The sequence below is a fragment of the Centroberyx gerrardi genome, chromosome 7 (assembly GCF_048128805.1).
Source record: "Centroberyx gerrardi isolate f3 chromosome 7, fCenGer3.hap1.cur.20231027, whole genome shotgun sequence".
Taxonomy (NCBI): domain Eukaryota; kingdom Metazoa; phylum Chordata; class Actinopteri; order Beryciformes; family Berycidae; genus Centroberyx; species Centroberyx gerrardi.
Genome location: NC_136003.1, coordinates 15493446 through 15510773, shown reverse-complemented (window position 1 = coordinate 15510773; position 17328 = coordinate 15493446). Strand labels below are relative to the sequence as shown.

The 17328-nt window shown below is 38.0% G+C and overlaps 2 protein-coding genes across 4 annotated transcripts in view; both read left to right on the top strand.

The window, feature by feature from the left end:
* Positions 1-17328, top strand: part of LOC144537850 (interferon-induced protein 44-like) — a 48271-nt gene that overhangs the window by 24669 nt on the left and 6274 nt on the right. The window lies entirely within an intron of this gene.
* On the top strand, positions 2339-16129 carry LOC139922479 (interferon-induced protein 44-like). 3 transcript variants are annotated; one of them, XM_078284474.1, is made up of 8 exons: positions 2339-2364; positions 4159-4263; positions 4460-4655; positions 5033-5185; positions 5353-5524; positions 13990-14090; positions 14275-14428; positions 15061-16129. In XM_078284474.1, the coding sequence occupies exons 2-8, from the start codon at positions 4223-4225 to the stop codon at positions 15381-15383; spliced, it is 1140 nt and encodes a 379-aa protein (XP_078140600.1). In that variant the 5' UTR covers positions 2339-2364; positions 4159-4222; the 3' UTR covers positions 15384-16129. The 3 variants fall into 3 exon arrangements, with proteins under 3 accessions (XP_078140600.1, XP_078140599.1, XP_071769110.2); XM_078284473.1 differs by lacking the exons at positions 2339-2364; positions 4460-4655; positions 5033-5185; positions 5353-5524 and adding exons at positions 7012-7210; positions 7478-7630; positions 13686-13857 and having other exon boundaries at positions 4208-4263; positions 15061-16111; XM_071913009.2 differs by lacking the exons at positions 2339-2364; positions 4159-4263; positions 4460-4655; positions 5033-5185; positions 5353-5524 and adding exons at positions 6780-6807; positions 7012-7210; positions 7478-7630; positions 13686-13857.

Below are 17328 nucleotides of genomic sequence, written 5' to 3'. Positions count from 1 at the left end.
CTCCTATAGATGTTTGAACAACCTCGGGGTCTTTATCGAAATATTATATTTGTTTTACAGACAGAAAGGACTTTTAAAAACTCAAATGCTGAAAAGCTGTTGTGAAGCCACAATATATTTTAAAATATCTTAAATATTTTTATCTCTCTATCTTTAAATCAGTTTTGCCATACTTCTCAGGCTCATTCACTCCCAGTAAATTCCAAACAGCATAGAAAACAACTCCAGAGACTTCTAATTCAGTCAGTAAATTTAATCTATCTCTGTGAAGGAGAAGCGGACAATCCCGTTTTGGAAAGTTGCATCAGAACGCTAATATCAGGCCATAAACTTTTACATTTTGAAAGAAGTTCCGTTCATTTCATATTTTTGAGCACATTTGGGAGAGCCGAGCCGAGCCGAGCCTGAGATGGGAGGGGGCGTCATACTTCCACTCATGGAAGTATTATATAGTCTGGTTGGCTTGAATGGATTTTGATTGACAGAAGGCGGGTCCTAACGTAATCGCATCATATAGCTATATTAGCTATTGGTTGAAACTTTTATTTTGGAGAGGAAAACATGGAAAGCAGAGAAGCAGAAAGCGGAAGCCTATAGAATACTTCAATGAAGCCAACAGAAACCAAAGCAAGACGCTTCCGTCCGCTATAGTCCGTAAAATTAAACACAGCTTGAGTTTACACAATTACGGCTTAAAATTGGCACCCTCCTCTTTACTGTACCTCGTAATATGTAGACAGCGTTTATTTCAAAATATTTACTTTTAAAAACAACTAAGATGAGGAAAAAGTAGGAAATATCTCATAACGTGATAAAATGAGCAAAAAGTGCAATCACGCTGGAATTGTCCTTTAATGTGTATCTTTAACCCTTTGTTTGTCAGTTGTGGTGCATCATTTGTGGGGATGACAGGTTTCACTTGCTTCCTCCTACAGGTGCTCTATCTGTTGCTATATCCCATTCTGCATGGACTCATGTCAAGATATGAAGCATCGCTGTCCTTGTTACAACCCGGCTCAAGGAAGTAACACTGAGGGGAGACATACACCAAAGTAAAAGTTAAAACAAAGATTTATTAACTAAAACTAAGGGAAAATAACTAGACAACACAAACTACATCAAACCAAAAGAACAGAACAAAAGGTGTGCATTAAGTGAGGAGGGAGAGAGACACTGATGGTCTGAAGGCTTTTAAAGCCCAGGGAGTACACCAAGCCCAGGTGCACTCCATCAGTGCTGACGACGATCCCGCCTACCAGGCTCGTAGCAGTGATGCCACCAGGCCTACAGGACAGACAAGACACACAGAGCAGCAGCCGGCAGAGCGGGAGGGTCGTCACAGTCCTAGCTGCAGATCTGTGGACTGTTATAGTCCTACGTTCTCTACTGCATTTTTTAAATAATGATCAGAACTTTTTTGAACACTGAATATGGTTATTCACTCATTTAATTGTGACTTTGTATATATACTGGTACTTTGAAGGGTCTTTCCACTCAGAAATCATGTCATTGATTCTATGGATTGAATTCTAATGATAAACGTGATGTGCATTGAATTGAGGGGAGATACGATTCAGCAATAACTGGCGAATTTGTAATTTGTTAAACAAGGGATTAACATATCAAGCAATAATAAACTCTAAAGAACTGCTTTAGAGAAGGATGCTACGGAGTCGTGCTGGCAACCTCCCTGTGTGTTATATGGACAAACAAACTTCACCTGTGTTTCAGCTGGCATGAGGGTGAGTAGATAATGATAGAGTTTTCAATTTTGGGTGAACTATTCCTTTAATTCAAAAACAACAGGGGAGGAAGAAAAGGAAATGTGCTGAGAGAACTCAGCTCACAGTGGCTAAAGAACATTATGTTGGTTGTCCTTGCAACATTTCTACCAATTTTCGCAAATTCATAGAGAATTTTAGGAATTGCATCCATGAACCAACTGGTTTAGTTGTAATCATATTTTGTAATAATGTTGGAATAATATTAGTTTAGTCATATTGTATATAAACAGTCAAATGATTATTAACAACCATTACAGCAAGACACTATTAGCCAGTTTCCTGGAAATCACATCTCATAGAAAAGTAAAATGTCTGCACTGTTTCTCATAGATCAGAGAAAAGCATCCATGTACCATGGAGGGTGAGAGTCTGCAGGTTTTCATTCCATGCAAAGTCTACAGCAGCTGATTAGCAGTTAAATGATGGTCTACAAGAAACTGTGTTGGATTTCTTTTAAGTCACATGGTTTATCATAGTGAAAGTGAAAGTGCAGAGAAAGTGGGATGGTATAAAACGCTCACTTTCTCTCGTCAGCATCATTACTTGAAGCTCCACTGTGGTCCGGTACCACAAAACACAGGTATGGATTTTCTATGATGTTTATCCTCAGGTGTGGTAGGAAAATAGAATATGTGCTATTGTTTACATTGTGAAACTGAAATGTTTTGGAGTGGGTTTTTTTTCCATGTAGTGATGAATGCATTGAATAACTGAAGAAAATATAGTTTTAAGGATTAAATGACACTCAACATGACAAGATTCAATTATTTTATGAAGTAGTTTCTTATTTTGCTATTTTAATTTTCTATTTCAATGTCAGTTTTCAAAACTGGTGTTACTTTTCTGCTTCACTTGAAGAGGAAAATAGTGCTGGTTGTTGTGAACAGGGGGTTAAGGTGGGTTTTTGCAAAGAATTGTTTAGAATTGAGAAAAGATATGAGAATATAAGGTTTTGATGGAGATATTAATTTACACTCATAGGGGGCACCACCTCTTTCGAGGTTATAATGATAAATAAATAATACTTGGTTATAATAATCAGTCATTAATCTGATAATTTTGATATTTTCAGTTCAAGGATTACTTTTCTCTGCAGAAAAGGAAACAGAACAAACGTCTTTGCAATAAATGGAAATATTTATTCAACTACCTACTAGACACAATAATGCAATCAATGAGATGAATGAAATATGGAAATATGGAAAATTAGGAATAATAATTGGCAACAGTAAATGGAGTGATGCAAGTTCCTCAGGGAAGTTATTCAGGAGATCGCCAAGGTCGGAGAGACGAAGTCGGCGAGGTCGGGTTGCCTGGCAAATGCATACTTTGCAGAATGGAAAGATGGCATTGCATCTAACAAAGAGGCTGAAATGTATGCACCCTAGATCGTGAAATTAAATTGGCAAAGTATCAAAGCATCCAAAATAAAAGAAAGGAGAATACTATGTAAATTAAGACTCAGTCACCAAACCCTTGAGACTGAAAGACGAAGGTATCAAAAATCTTGGATGCCCACAGAATTGAGATTACATCAACATTGTGAACTGCATGAGATAGAGACAGAATTTCACTTTTTATTTGAATTCCAAAAGTATGAAATTACAGATAAATACTACTATTTCAGAAACATATTGCTTTCCAATGATTTAAAACTGCCAGTAGTACTTGAAGAGGAAAAAACGAAGTGTAGAAGCTTTTTCTGTTTGCTATTTGTTTGTTTATTTTTTGTCCATGTCACATCCTATCTCTTATTTACTATGTATATTAACCTGCATTACTTACTTGCCTCGCATCCTCTTATTTCTAATTTCTATTTGTGTATTTTTACTTATTTATTCCATTCATTTTTTATATTATTTTATTTGTCTAAATTCCCATCTTGTTAATATTATTTGGTTTTTACACAAACACTAATTACATAGATACAGACAAACTGATACTCACTCCGCAGTGGAGGATCTGGATGTGGGAGCTGCAACCCAGATGTTTCACTAATGACGTACAGAAATACTCACACTCACACACACTGATTCAGGGAGGAAGGATGATATTCCTTTTTCAATGCTTTTGCAATATTGTTGTACAACTGTCATGCCAATAACGCCCCCTTGAATTGAATTGACTACAGGATACACAAGTAAATGTTTTTGCAATATCCAATCAATAATTCTATACAAGAGATACAAAATATAACTAAAAACATGCCCTCACAAGAAATGGCTCCTAACGTGACATATTCCCTAATTATTTTACTTTTTAACAATGGGAGGAATAGAATCCAGACTTCCCCCCAAACTTCTCTTAGTAAGATATGCACAAAAAAAAATCTTAACATTGTTCAAAATTCAATTTTGATTGATATCATTCACAGGAAATTCCAAATGCTTGGCTGAAGATAACCCTATAACCCTAACCAATAAAATATTACTTACGTCATGTCAGCTCTAAGTGCACCATGGAGGAAAATGCAATTGAGGTAAGTGTAAACGTAAAGTTCTGTTTCTTAATACAAAACTGAAAATGCACAAGAATAATTTGATGTTTCTTGCCTTGTTGGCTTTATTTACTCTTTGATCTAGATAACATAAATACATTTTTACTGTCAATAACATCCTGGTTAACTTTAAGTAAGTGTAAGTACATGTAATCTAAGTCTTTTCTTTACTGAACAGTGACAAAGATCTGCAGTATGTGAAGGATTATCAACCTCACAACGAAGAGGTCCAACATCTCAGAATTCTGCTTCATGGGCCAGTTGGTGCTGGAAAGTCCAGTTTCATCAACTCTGTCACCAGTGTCTTGCAAGGCAGAATGACGGGTGCAGCTTTGGTGGATTCAGCATCTGCTGGTGCCAGTTTCACCACAAAAGTACAAATAACTTTTGATTGTGTGGATTAACTAAGCAACGGCCATCCCTATTTCATTATGTATTTCATGCAATTTAAAACGATAGTTAAGTATTGTAACTCAAGTTCTATGAGCATAGGCGTAGCGTTCTAACAGCTTTGCGTGCCATGGGTAAACCAATAGCGAAGCCTATACCAATAGCGAAGCCTATGCGAAATAGAACTTGGCAAAGAACCATTTGAGATAATTGACTACCATGCATTGTGCACCACCAAAGATAATTACAATCAGCTCATAGCAGTGATGCCACTAGTATCATTGAGCAAATTACAAACTGTGTAAGGCCACCAGATGGCATTGTGATAAAAACAGCACTTTCCTCCATATGTGTTTTACAGTACAAAACCTACAAAATCCAAAAAGGAAACCCCAGGACCTTTTACCCTTTCATCTTCAATGACATCATGGGTCTTGAGGAAGAGACTAATACAGGAGTCCGTGTGGAAGACATCAGACTGGCCATGAGGGGACATGTGAGAGATGGTTACGAGGTAAAATTACAGCATTATTTAAACTCTGTTTGACATCATTCAGGCAAATTATCCAGTTCTGTGATCTGTCTTGCATGAAATATTTTTTGTTCACAGAAAAATACATAACACATACTCTGTTTACATGCAAGTAGCATTATTTAACTAGAGTTTGCATTGTTTTCCAGTTCAGTCCTATATCTACACTGTCAAAGGAAGACCAAGGCTACAACAGTTGCCCCACTGTGGATGACAAAGTTCATGTTCTGGTGTGTGTCATTCCTGCTGATGCAGTATCTCGATTGAGTGATGAAGTCGTTGGGAAGATGAGGGACATCAGAGTAGCAGCCAGTAACATGGGTAAGAGCAAACATCAGGGTGTTTATTGCTTTGTGTGTGCAGTCTTGGTGCCACATTGGGTTCTGTGAATGTTACCAAATTGCCTGAAAAACATATTCAAGGACTGATTAGGTTTCTGTTCTGTATCTGCAGGGATTCCTCAACTGGCTATTCTTACCAGAGTTGATGAAGCCTGTCCTGAGGTCAATAAAAGTGTAAGAAATGTCTATCACAGTAAGCTCCTGAAGACAAAGGTGAGTCTCTGAAGGTGATTTTGTAATACATTGTACAGAGATAATCTAACCTCAGTTAGAATATAATTGATCTTTATAGTAAAAAGATTTCAGTATTTGAGCACAAAAACCCTCCTGAGGTCAACACCTTGTGCATTAATTTGTCAACTGAAATGTGTTTCTTTCATCTTAGATGGAGGAATTCAGTTCAAAGCTGGGTATTCCAGTGAACTGCATCTTTCCTGTGAAGAACTACCACACAGAAATCATCTTAGATGACAACACTGATTCACTGATACTGTGTGCACTGAGACAGATGATTGACTTTGGAGAAGACTTCTTCTACAGTATGTAAAACTATTCATGGCCATTTGAGTTTCAAACATTTAAGAGTGTACATGGCAATTTTAGTTAGTTTTAGTTATCTTCGAAAATTATACTTTCAGTTTCCTTTCAACTTTACATTGTTTTTGCTATTTCAATTTACTAAAATGTTTTTTCATACACCGATTCAACTAAAAAATAGACTATACACATAATTATATAATCATCATAAACTTGGATTAAACATACATAAACAAATAAACAAACATTTCAGTGTTGCAGCATATTGAATCAATTATACCATTGATATTGGAAGTTAGAACAACCCATTGTGGGCATTATGAGCCTACAGTCCAAGTTTGCAATATTCACTCTCTTTACTATCAAGATATTTAGTCTCAAAGATAAGTTAACAGTTGGTTTAAGGCAAAAAATAAAATCTTTCTTTAAATATTAGGCCAAAGAACTGCACGTTACATATTTCCTAATTATCTTCCTTCTTAGCAATGGGAAACAGACCATCCCAACCCCCCCCACCCCCGCCCCCCCCCACCGTCTCCTAGTAAGATATGCAAAAAATTCTCAACAATGTTCAAAATTCAATTTTTATTAACTAATTATCATTCACAGACAACAAATGGCTGCATAATGTTGATAAACTTATTTATTTAAAACATGCTTACGTCTTAATCAACATGCAATTTGCTTGTCAGCTTTAAGTGAACCATGGAGGAGAATGCAATGGGGGTGAGTAAGTGTAAACATAACGTCTGTGTGGTGCCACTGTGCCCTTAATGTCTGTTTCTGTTTCTTAACACAAAACTGAAACTGCACAAGACAATTTGTTGTTTCTTGCCTTGTTGGCTGCATTTACTGTTTGTTGTAAATAAAACTGAAAGTAAACATATTTTAATTCTAAAGTCTAATCTAAGTCTTTTCTTTACTGAACAGTGAGAAAGAGAGAGATCTGCAGTATGTGAAGGATTATCAACCTCACAACGAAGAGGCCCAACATCTCCGAGTTCTGCTTCATGGGCCAGTTGGTGCTGGAAAGTCCAGTTTCATCAACTCTGTCAACAGTGTGATGCAAGGCAGAATGACGGGTGCAGCTTTGGTGGATTCAGCATCTGGTCACAGTTTCACCCAAAAAGTACAAATAACTTTTGATTATGTGGATTAACTAAGCAACAGCCATCCCTATTTCATTATGTATTTCATGCAATTTAAAATTTGGCAAAGCACCATCTGTGATAACTGACTACCATGTATTGTGCACCACCAAAGATAATTACAGTACACTGAATCAGCTCGTAGCAGTGATGCAACTAGTATCATTGAGCAAATTACAAACTGTGTAAGGCCACCAGATGGCAACATTGTGATAAAAACAGCACTTTTCTCCATATGTGTTTTACAGTACACAACCTACAAAATCCAAAAAGGAAACCCCAGGACCTTTTACCCTTTCATCTTCAATGACATCATGGGTCTTGAGAAAGAGACTAACAAAGGAGTCCGTGTGGAAGACATCAGACTGGCCATGAGGGGACATGTGAGAGACAGTTACAAGGTAAAAATATAGCCGCAAGCGGCGATTGCGAGGTCCAAGCACAATTTGATAAGACAGACAGATAGACAAAACATTACAGAAGGTAGAAAGACACACACAAAAACTGACATGTTGTGAAGATTGAACACACAGTCTAACAGCGGCTTTTGTGTTGGCCCGTGACTTCTGTCAAGTTTATCTTTTCATTGCAACCACATTGCTGGAGTTGTTCACAACGGCCAAACTTTCTATTATTTGTCCTTGATGACTAAAGGCTTTGGAAAAGACAAGTCTGAATTTGATCCCACAACCTTCCACATGAAAGGCTGATGCTTTACCTACTGAGCCAAACGCCTGTTATAGGTTTAGTGAGAAGAAACTAAACAGAGAAGTAGTGTGATACTGCAGCCTATGATTGACAGACTGACAGTGCTAATCACTTTATAGAACATTGTAGTACTCTCCATTAACAAATAAAAGAATACTAAGTCACATGGGCCAGAAAACTGCTGCTGCACTGATCTCTATGGGTTGAAACGTCTGGCCACACCCCAATCAGTGATGACATTCAGGTATTTTGCCATTGACAGATGATGTCAAACACCTGCTTTGAGTTTTTTGCACTGTGTGATTTAGTGTTGATGTACTTTTCATGAAACTTCAAAATGGTCAAAGTCCATGAGGGACTTGCACTCACAACCTCGCGGTCCAAAGACCTGAACTTTACCACTCTGCCAACTTCCACTTTGGTGTGTGCCACAATGGGGAAACAAAACAAAGGGACAAGTGATAGGTCACAGGCGCTAGTCCAAACCATATTGAAAGCCTCAGAAAGAATATTATAACTGTACTAGCGCGCCACATTAATCAATTTACACATGGCTTTACAGACATCATCTTGAGAGTCCAGACATCATTTGTATTTAGTTTGATGAAGATTGATCAAACTATCTTGAACATATCACATTGTCAATTTATCAAACTATTTGCAGCTGCACATTTCCATCTACTGTGCGCTCAGTTTTCAAGATATCATTATAATTTTTGGGCTGTTGACTAATTAAGATATGACGATTTCAAAAATCATGTTGTTTTTTTCCTGTAATGTACGGTTTAGGAGGACAACACTGTGGGATCACAGTCAGTTTTTATAAACAGGGGGGCGACGTCAGAATCGGGGGTAGATACCAGTGTACAAAAGATTTATCTCACTTCAGCCAACATGTCCTGAAAATTTCAGCTCTCTAGGACATACAGCTGATTTTTAATGAATTTTTGAAGTTGTGACTTTAATACCAATGAAGATTTGGTTACTATGCAATAAGCCACGCCCACTTTCATCAGTAATGACCAAATTTCATGGATCGACTTGGACATCATCCTAGAACATGTGTAAAAATGTTCATAAAAATCTATGCGGTCAATTATGTGTAGCGTGTAGAGTCGAAATTATCAAATCTAGAATTTAGTAAAGGTATGAAAATATGAAACTTTGATAAAGATATCAATTTACACTCGTAAGGGGCACCACCTTCCTAGATGAAGGACCTTTACTTATACTAATCAGTCATCAGTCTAAAGATTGTGAAATCTTTTCAATACAGGGATTACTTTACTCTGCAAGTAAGGAAACACATAACAACTTCTCTGTAATAAATGGGAATATTTATTTAACTATACAAGCATAACAAATTCAATGAGATAAGCAATATATAAGGCACGTATATTAATCACCAGAATGAAGCACGGAAACTATAAACTAAAAATAGACATGAAATGCAATGAAACAAATTAAGAATGAAAGGGAAATGATAATGAAATATGGGAATAAGAATTGGCAGCAGTAAATGGAGGTATGTATGGATCAATCAACCAGAGAAACGAGGCGGAAAGCTACGGGGCGACTAGACTATAAAAGCCTAACTTTTCCTGATCTATTTAAATAATTTGAATCTAAACTTTTGCATCAACTCTCAGCAGCAAAGACGTGGATAATCAGAGCCTACTTTGTTCAGTTGGGAAGTCCTGCCGGTCGGGTTGTCTGGTCCCGCTGAGCTCGGAGAGACGGGCTCGGCTTGGCCGGTTACCTGGCAACGGCAGACGCTGGAACAGCTGGTCTCTGATGTGTTATCGTCACGTCGAGGCAAGCAGCGCTACCGGCTTTTCACAGCTGTAGACAACAGGCCTCTCTGGATGTGGAACACTGCGGCGATGTTGAACCAGTGTTTGACTGCTGGTCTTGGAAGAGTTGACGTTTCTAGCTCTGCTAACTGTTATAAACTAAATGATCTCGTTCCTAAATAGCTTCGAAAATGATCTTCGCTTGGCCGAGCGTTGATAACTTCTTAACTATTAGACGCGAGGTTCAAACTTCTTGTACGCGATTCTTAAGTTCATCTGGAGAAGACGTCTCTAACTCCAGGTTCAAACTCTAAGTTTTAGCTAAAGTCGAATTGTAGCTAAATTGTTGGTCTTGGCTTCAGCAGGTTTCTTGGCGAGGGCGGAAGGTTGAACTGTCTGAAAACCCAGATAAGAACATTTTATAGCTCTTTGAATTCTCAGGCGTGGTTTGCCATGCAAATCACGCTTCGCGCTCTTTTTCTGTTTACAAATTAATTTCTTTGTTTGAGACGATTTCACCCCGAACTGAGAGGGAGGGGGGAAAGGAATGCAAGAGGAATCATTCCTCTAGTCTATTTTATTTTGGGATCTATTACTAAGTGATCTTAATAAAGATTCCTTTTAAAATAATATGTCGGTATTTTACATCTCCACCAATTACTGTTGTCAATTGATCGAAATAATAAAAACCTGTCAACTTACATTCAAACTTATATAGCTAGCACATCAATATAAGGACATCAAATAAACCTTCCTGGTACAGTCTGTGACTATAAAGTCTTCACCAAGTTAACTCATATATGTAACTTGTGTCTCTAACTGCGTGATCAATATGAGAAAAACAATTTAATCATTTAAGACATTTGGACGCACTGACATTTTATACTGACATGTCGTTGCTATAAATGACCACAAGGTGGCAGTGTAGGACCATGGAAATAGGAGAGTGTCTCTGGATGAATATCTGAAACAATTCAATCATTTAACACATCATGGTCTATGCATGCAACTTTAGCTATTGAACATCTTCAACATATATATGGGCCTATAGTTAACACATCTAGTATACTTCGAACTACAAAATAGATCCATTAAAGACATTGGGAAAATATAGTTGAAAGTAGGTTTTAAAGGAATGTGAAAAGGGAAGAGATTTATGACTGTCCTGATTCAGAGAGGGGGTAGTGATGAGACTCTGGATAGTGTCAACAGCAGTCATCGATTCCTTCGTATTGACACGGTGTGTATTCCCGTTCTCACCCAATGGTGACTGTCCCTTCTGACCAGAACAGTCTGGTACTCCAAATGAAGAAAGGAGGGTGATTCCCTATATTCAGATGTGTGAGAAGTATGGATGTGTGATTGTATAGTTCATTAGTATTCCTGAGTTCTTGAGTCCTTCTCCTCCTGATGGCTGAAAGATAAAGGTCGTTAATTGTGGAATGTGTGAGTTTCAAAGCTCTTCGCCGGGTTGGTATCCTGTCGTTAATTTCCTGAGCTGTCCTGTGGAGACATCTCTGGCTGGCATAGACTCAACTCCTTGAGCCATGGACTGTGTCAGTTCGACACCTTTATGGCCACTTGTTGTGATAGGCCATTTGGTGTTGATTCAAGAAAACAACAGAAATGTTGTGGGCTTTCTGCAAATGTCTCCCTGGTATCGCTACATATGAGATATGAACTTTTTTGCATTTGTAGCACCCACTAGTGGTACAGCTCAAAATGCTTTTGGGGGTGTGTTCATACAACACTTCTCAACGTGTTTAAAATTTTGGCTTGATTAGATGAAAGGTTAATGAGTTATGGCCAATTTAGTGTTATGGCGTGTTTCGTTAAAAGTTTATTGGTTGATAAAAGCCAAACCATTTGACCTATCAATAACCTTTATGCAACTTTGAAAGAGGACGGCCCCAAGATTCTCCACACCAAGTTTCATGTGAATTGGATGAATGGCCTAGGACGGTGTTTCTCAACCACTGGGCCGCGGCCCATGTGTGGGCCGTGAGCGCCCTCTAGTGGGCTGCGAAATGTTTTCAAGTTGAAGCTCACTTTTTGCGTGTGTTTCAACGGATGGACTGACTGTCACCAGGCTGCGCACTGGACTCATCCCTGACCACGTAGATACGCTCTTATTCTTAAATAAACCAGTAGATTGTCGTGTCATTGTTTCCAATACATAAACTGTGACAGCGCCACAATATCGGCACGGCCGGCACAACATAAACAGTTAATCAATGTATAGAAATTGATCTAAATCGCTCTGTAATGCGTCTAATGTGCGCATCACGTCATATCTGTCGTTTGGCGATGCAGTAGCTCTGTACTCAACCTGACAGTCCGTCTCCTGTTCCGAAAACGTTCGTAAAAAAATATAAAATTCCACAATTTCTCCGAACTCGCATGTGTTGTAACGGTAAAGAGTAACTTGATACTTTTCAATCGGACAATTCTAACGCTGCTCAACACTCAGAAAGTTAACATGAGTGCAGTGCAGAGACTTCATTGCATATTCCGCCAGTTGGGTTCCGTTGGACACAATGTAAAGACAATTTAAAGTAATTAACCCTAAAGAAACATTTTCAGCCTGTGGGAAACACTGACGTCCGTTGTCGGGGGTCCCGACTCTTTTGAATTATGCTTAGTTGAGTAACTTGTTGAGTAGGCCTAAAGACAGGTGTAAAAACACGCATTTTCTATTTTCTATTTTCTCTGTCAAAAGCTGTTTTTTACTTAATGATTAATCGATTAATTGGTCATTAACGTGACCGATGACCGATTAAGGAAATTTCTGAAAATTTGCATCCCTACCTGTTCTTCATTTTTAACTCTCCTGCCATAGATTATAAAATTTAATCATCCTTATTCTATTGATTAACTAACTAACTATTCTTCATTTTGTTCATTCTATTATTTTATTTATTATTTTGAATTATTAATTGATTCACAGTGATCTTATTTATGCATGTTTCTTTGAGTGGTTTTCTATCCACTTGTTTTGAGTGCACTTCCTGGTTTTAATTACTTCCTTGTTTGCTGTGGCAATTATTGAATCATTAGTTCTTGTTGTGTTAATAGGCCAGACTCCACTTTTGTATAATAAATCCCTTTTGACTGAGAATGCCCTCCTTTTATGGTTTTATGTTGGCTTCTGGCACACCCATACAATTTTAAAGAACCTGTTTGTTTTTATTGTATTTATTTAATTCGAGGGCTCCCGCCTGTTTAACAGGGAGTGGTGTTGTAGTTCATTAATACACTTAGAATAGATTATTAGATTAGATTATTAGAATAGAATAGATTAGCCAAAATAATTTAGGATCTTTTTTTTTAATGGGCCCTGGCCCGTTACAAGTATGAATAGGTGGGCCTTGAAGTAGAAAAGGTTGAGAACCCCTGGCCTAGGAGGAGTTGCAAAAAAAGTGTTCCTTAAATAATTCAAAATGGCGGACAATGCAATATAGTGGACATTGAAAGTGATATATGGGTTGGACTCAGCACATTCCAAAGAATCTAGGAACACAAGAATTTTCAGTCTACGACACACGGTTCAGAAATTATTGGCCAAAACGTAAAGTTGCTTGTTATAGCGCCACCATCTGGCCAATGTGCATGGGCTGCCTTGCCTGAGTAGTGGTGGGCCATAGGAGCCCACCTGCCAAATATGGTTGCTGTAGGACTTACGGTTTCTGAGCTGCAGATACTTTTACCGGAGAAAAAGAAAGAAAGAAAGAAAGAAGCAGAATAATTCCAGCAAATACAATAAGGTTCCAGCACTATGTGCTTGGACCCCTAATTACAGCATTATTTCAACTCTGTTTGACATCATTCAGGCAAATAGTCCAGTTCTGTGATCTGTTTTGCATGAAATACTTTTTTGTTCACAGAAAAATACATAACACATACTCTGTTTACATGCAAGTAGCATTATTTAACTGGAGTTTGCATTCTTTTCCAGTTCAATCCTATATCTACACTGTCAAAGGAAGACCAAGGCTACAACAGTTGCCCCACTGTGGATGACAAAGTTCATGCTCTGGTGTGTGTCATACCTGCTGACGCAGTATCTCTATTGAGTGATGAAGTCGTTGGGAAGATGATGGACATCAGAGTAGCAGCCAGTAACATGGGTAAGAGCAAACATCAGGGTGTTTATTGATTTGTGTGTGCAGTCTTGGTGCCACATTGGGTTCTGTGAATGTTACCAAACTGTCTGAAAAACATATTAAAGGACTGATTAGGTTTCTGTTCTGTATCTGCAGGGATTCCCCAACTGGCTATTCTCACCAGAATTGATGAAGCCTGTCCTGAGGTCAATACAAGTATAAGAAATGTCTATCACAGTAAGCACCTGAAGACAAAGGTGAGTCTCTGAATGTGATTTTGTAATACATTGTACAGAGATAATCTAACCTCAGTTAGAATATAATTGAATATAATTATAAATATTTACAGTCAAAAGATCTCAGTATTTGAGAAAAAAAAACCCTCCTGAGGTCAACACTTTATGCATTAATTTGTCAACTGAAATGTTACTTTCATCTTAGATGGAGGAATTCAGTTCAAAGCTGGGTATTCCACTGAACTGCATCTTTCCTGTGAAGAACTACAACTCAGAAATTTGCTTAGATGACGACACTGATTCACTGATACTGTGTGCACTGAGACAGATGATTGACTTTGGAGAAGACTTCTTCTACAGTATGTAAACCTATTCATGGTCATTTGATTTTTAAACACTTAAGAACAGTGGCAGAGCAAGGGTTTCATCTAAGGGGCGCTAAAAATACTCAAGGGGCCCCACAAAAAGTATTTTATATTTTACAATAGGGATAATAATGTCAAAAGCAGTGGAATTAAAAATGCAATGATATTTAACATGAATAGTCATGAAATAGCAGCTATTTAAAATAGCCTACAATGTTACTTCGATTGTTAAGCATATTGCTACAAAATGTAGCAAGGTGATATTACACTAAGCATGTAAATGCAGGTTCAAAGCAGTAGACCTACAACTGCCACATACCAAAGACATCAAAATAATCTCAATATTCCCTCAAAAATGGCTCAATTTGCTGGAGGAAACATGACATGACAAAAAGTCAGTTCTCAGAATATCATCCATTCATATTTATTATACAATGGCCTGGATGAATACTTGATTCTGATTGGCTGGAGGGGTGTTGATTAATTTCAGATAACCACATAACTCTGACATAGTCCTTATCACTGTTCTAAATGAATGCACCATGTTGAGAATTGCTACGAATTGAATATTGTTGTGTACAAGGGTACCAGTTAGGAGATGGTCATCACTTTTATGGTATCCACAGATGGAACTCCTGATCAGGCCCGTCACCTGCTCTCTGAAATGCAGAGCGTTAGAGAGACTTTCCAAAAGGGATTTGATGATCTAGACAAACTGTTGAAGAAAGACTCTAAAGCCGCTCAGCATCGGATTGAGAATGCTGAGAAGTGCATCAGCTCCCTTGAGGATGAAGCTGGTTTACAAGGAAAAGCAGTTGGAGAGCTAACCAAGGAGGTCCATGCTCTCAAGAAAAAGGTGATTGATCTCAATGCTATGCTACACTACTATGTTCTCTTTGTTTTGGTGTGTGCATGTATTCTTTTTACCGGGCCTCTGGGACTGGCCTAGAAGAGTGAAAGTAGCTGACTGACTGACTGACTGACTACCCATTGTTGAAAGTTGCTCGAGAAGTGGCGTCAAGACCCACACAGTTATGGTGGTATACGTGATATCGTAACTATCGTAAATCAAAATCAACATATCACAAATTAAACATGTCAGATTTTCACCATGTGAAGGGTTTTTGCAGGCCACCACACTTAAAGTATATCACTATAATGCAGAGGGCAGTACAGAACACGTATTATACTAGGGTGCGAAAGCCAAGAGGAGGCCTGGCTGGCACTAGGTCTAGTCTTGTTTTTTCTTTTGTCCCCCTTCACTCTGGCAGTCCTCTTCCTTCTGATAGATCCCTTTCATCTGCCTTCAATGAGTTTCTGAGCTCTCTGGCACTGGTAGATGTTTGGCACCATCTGAATACAGGCTCTCAAGAGTGCACGTTCTATTCTAAAGCTCACAATCCTTACTCTAGAATAGATTACTTTATTTTGTCAAAGTATATGCTTGAGAACGTTATTGACTGCCAAATACAGAGTATTATTATTTCTGATCATGCCCCTTTATCCCTTTCTGTAATTCTTTCAGCAAAACCATCAACAAAGCGCAATTGGAAGTTTAATAATTATTTGCTTAGAGATGAAGACCACCCACCTATCATAAGCTAGTGTTCCAGTAAAAAGATAAGTCTTTTCTAATCATTAGATTAGCCTTCTTCAAATCTGAGACTGTCTTGTAATGCTTAATACCCCTGAGATTGTTTCACCCATTTAAAATGGAAAATGTAGAATGAAACGTGTTTTAAAATAAATGTTTACTTTACGCTACATATAACAATTTGTCTTGGATCATCTCTTAAATAAGTCTTTGCTATCATCACATTGTAGTCCATTGCCCTCAAATTACTTTTCTCTGTCTTACCTTGATTATTACATTTTACCAGCATTATATGTTTTTCCAGTCACAAACATCAATATTGTGTTACTAAGAGTGTTTTTAATGATAGAATATAGAACATATACTGATACATTTTTGAATGTCTCTTTGTGAGTACATTCTGACAACACTGACTAAAGCCACACATCTAGACCACATAGTCCAAGTTAATGAACATGCTGTTGCCTCAGTGTAGAGATAGTATTGCGTGTAGCCATTATCATTCTGCTGCATGGATTGATTTATGCCATGGGATTGAACTACACTGGATCAAGGTGAGTCGCCTCACAACATTTGGCCATGACATAAATAGTAGAGCTCTCTGATCACATGGAGTCCTGTGTAAACAGTGAAGATAGGTTTGCATTGCTAGTGAAAAAAGTCTGTTAAACTATTATCATTGGGAATATTCTGGGTTTGTTAGGTGTCACAACAACACCAAGGTTTACTTGAGTTTGCAAGTAGTTATTAGTATCTAGACTCTGACATAGCAAAATATCTATGCTTGATCTCCCTATACAGTGCCCAGAAGGACACCTGGTTGGAAATAGACTCAATGTCATTTACATAGATAATAGACATTATCAGTACGCAACTCAACATCACTCGAGTGCCAGGTGATGTCACCTTCTACAACAGGTGGTGACATCGCCTGGCACCAAAGACCAGCCAATAGCAGATGGCCAGTTCAGTACCCTACTTTTCACCATTAGATGTCAGGCTTCACACAGATTTGGGTTTGTTACTACTACTATTTAACTACAATGTAGTATTTTATTGAATTTAGCAAGAGTAAATATGATAAACTACAAGTCATTATTGGATGAAATTAAAATCAGATTACAAATAATTATAAAATAAACATAAAACAGGGACAATAGTAAAGGTAGCTAATCTTCCCTAAACCCCCTATCAGCCATACACAATATGAGGCAGCTTGATCTCCAGTGGTATTAAAGAGACAACTCTTTAGCCTCGCTGATCAGCTCCTTTGTCCCCGATGGGGTCCCTCACCTCAATG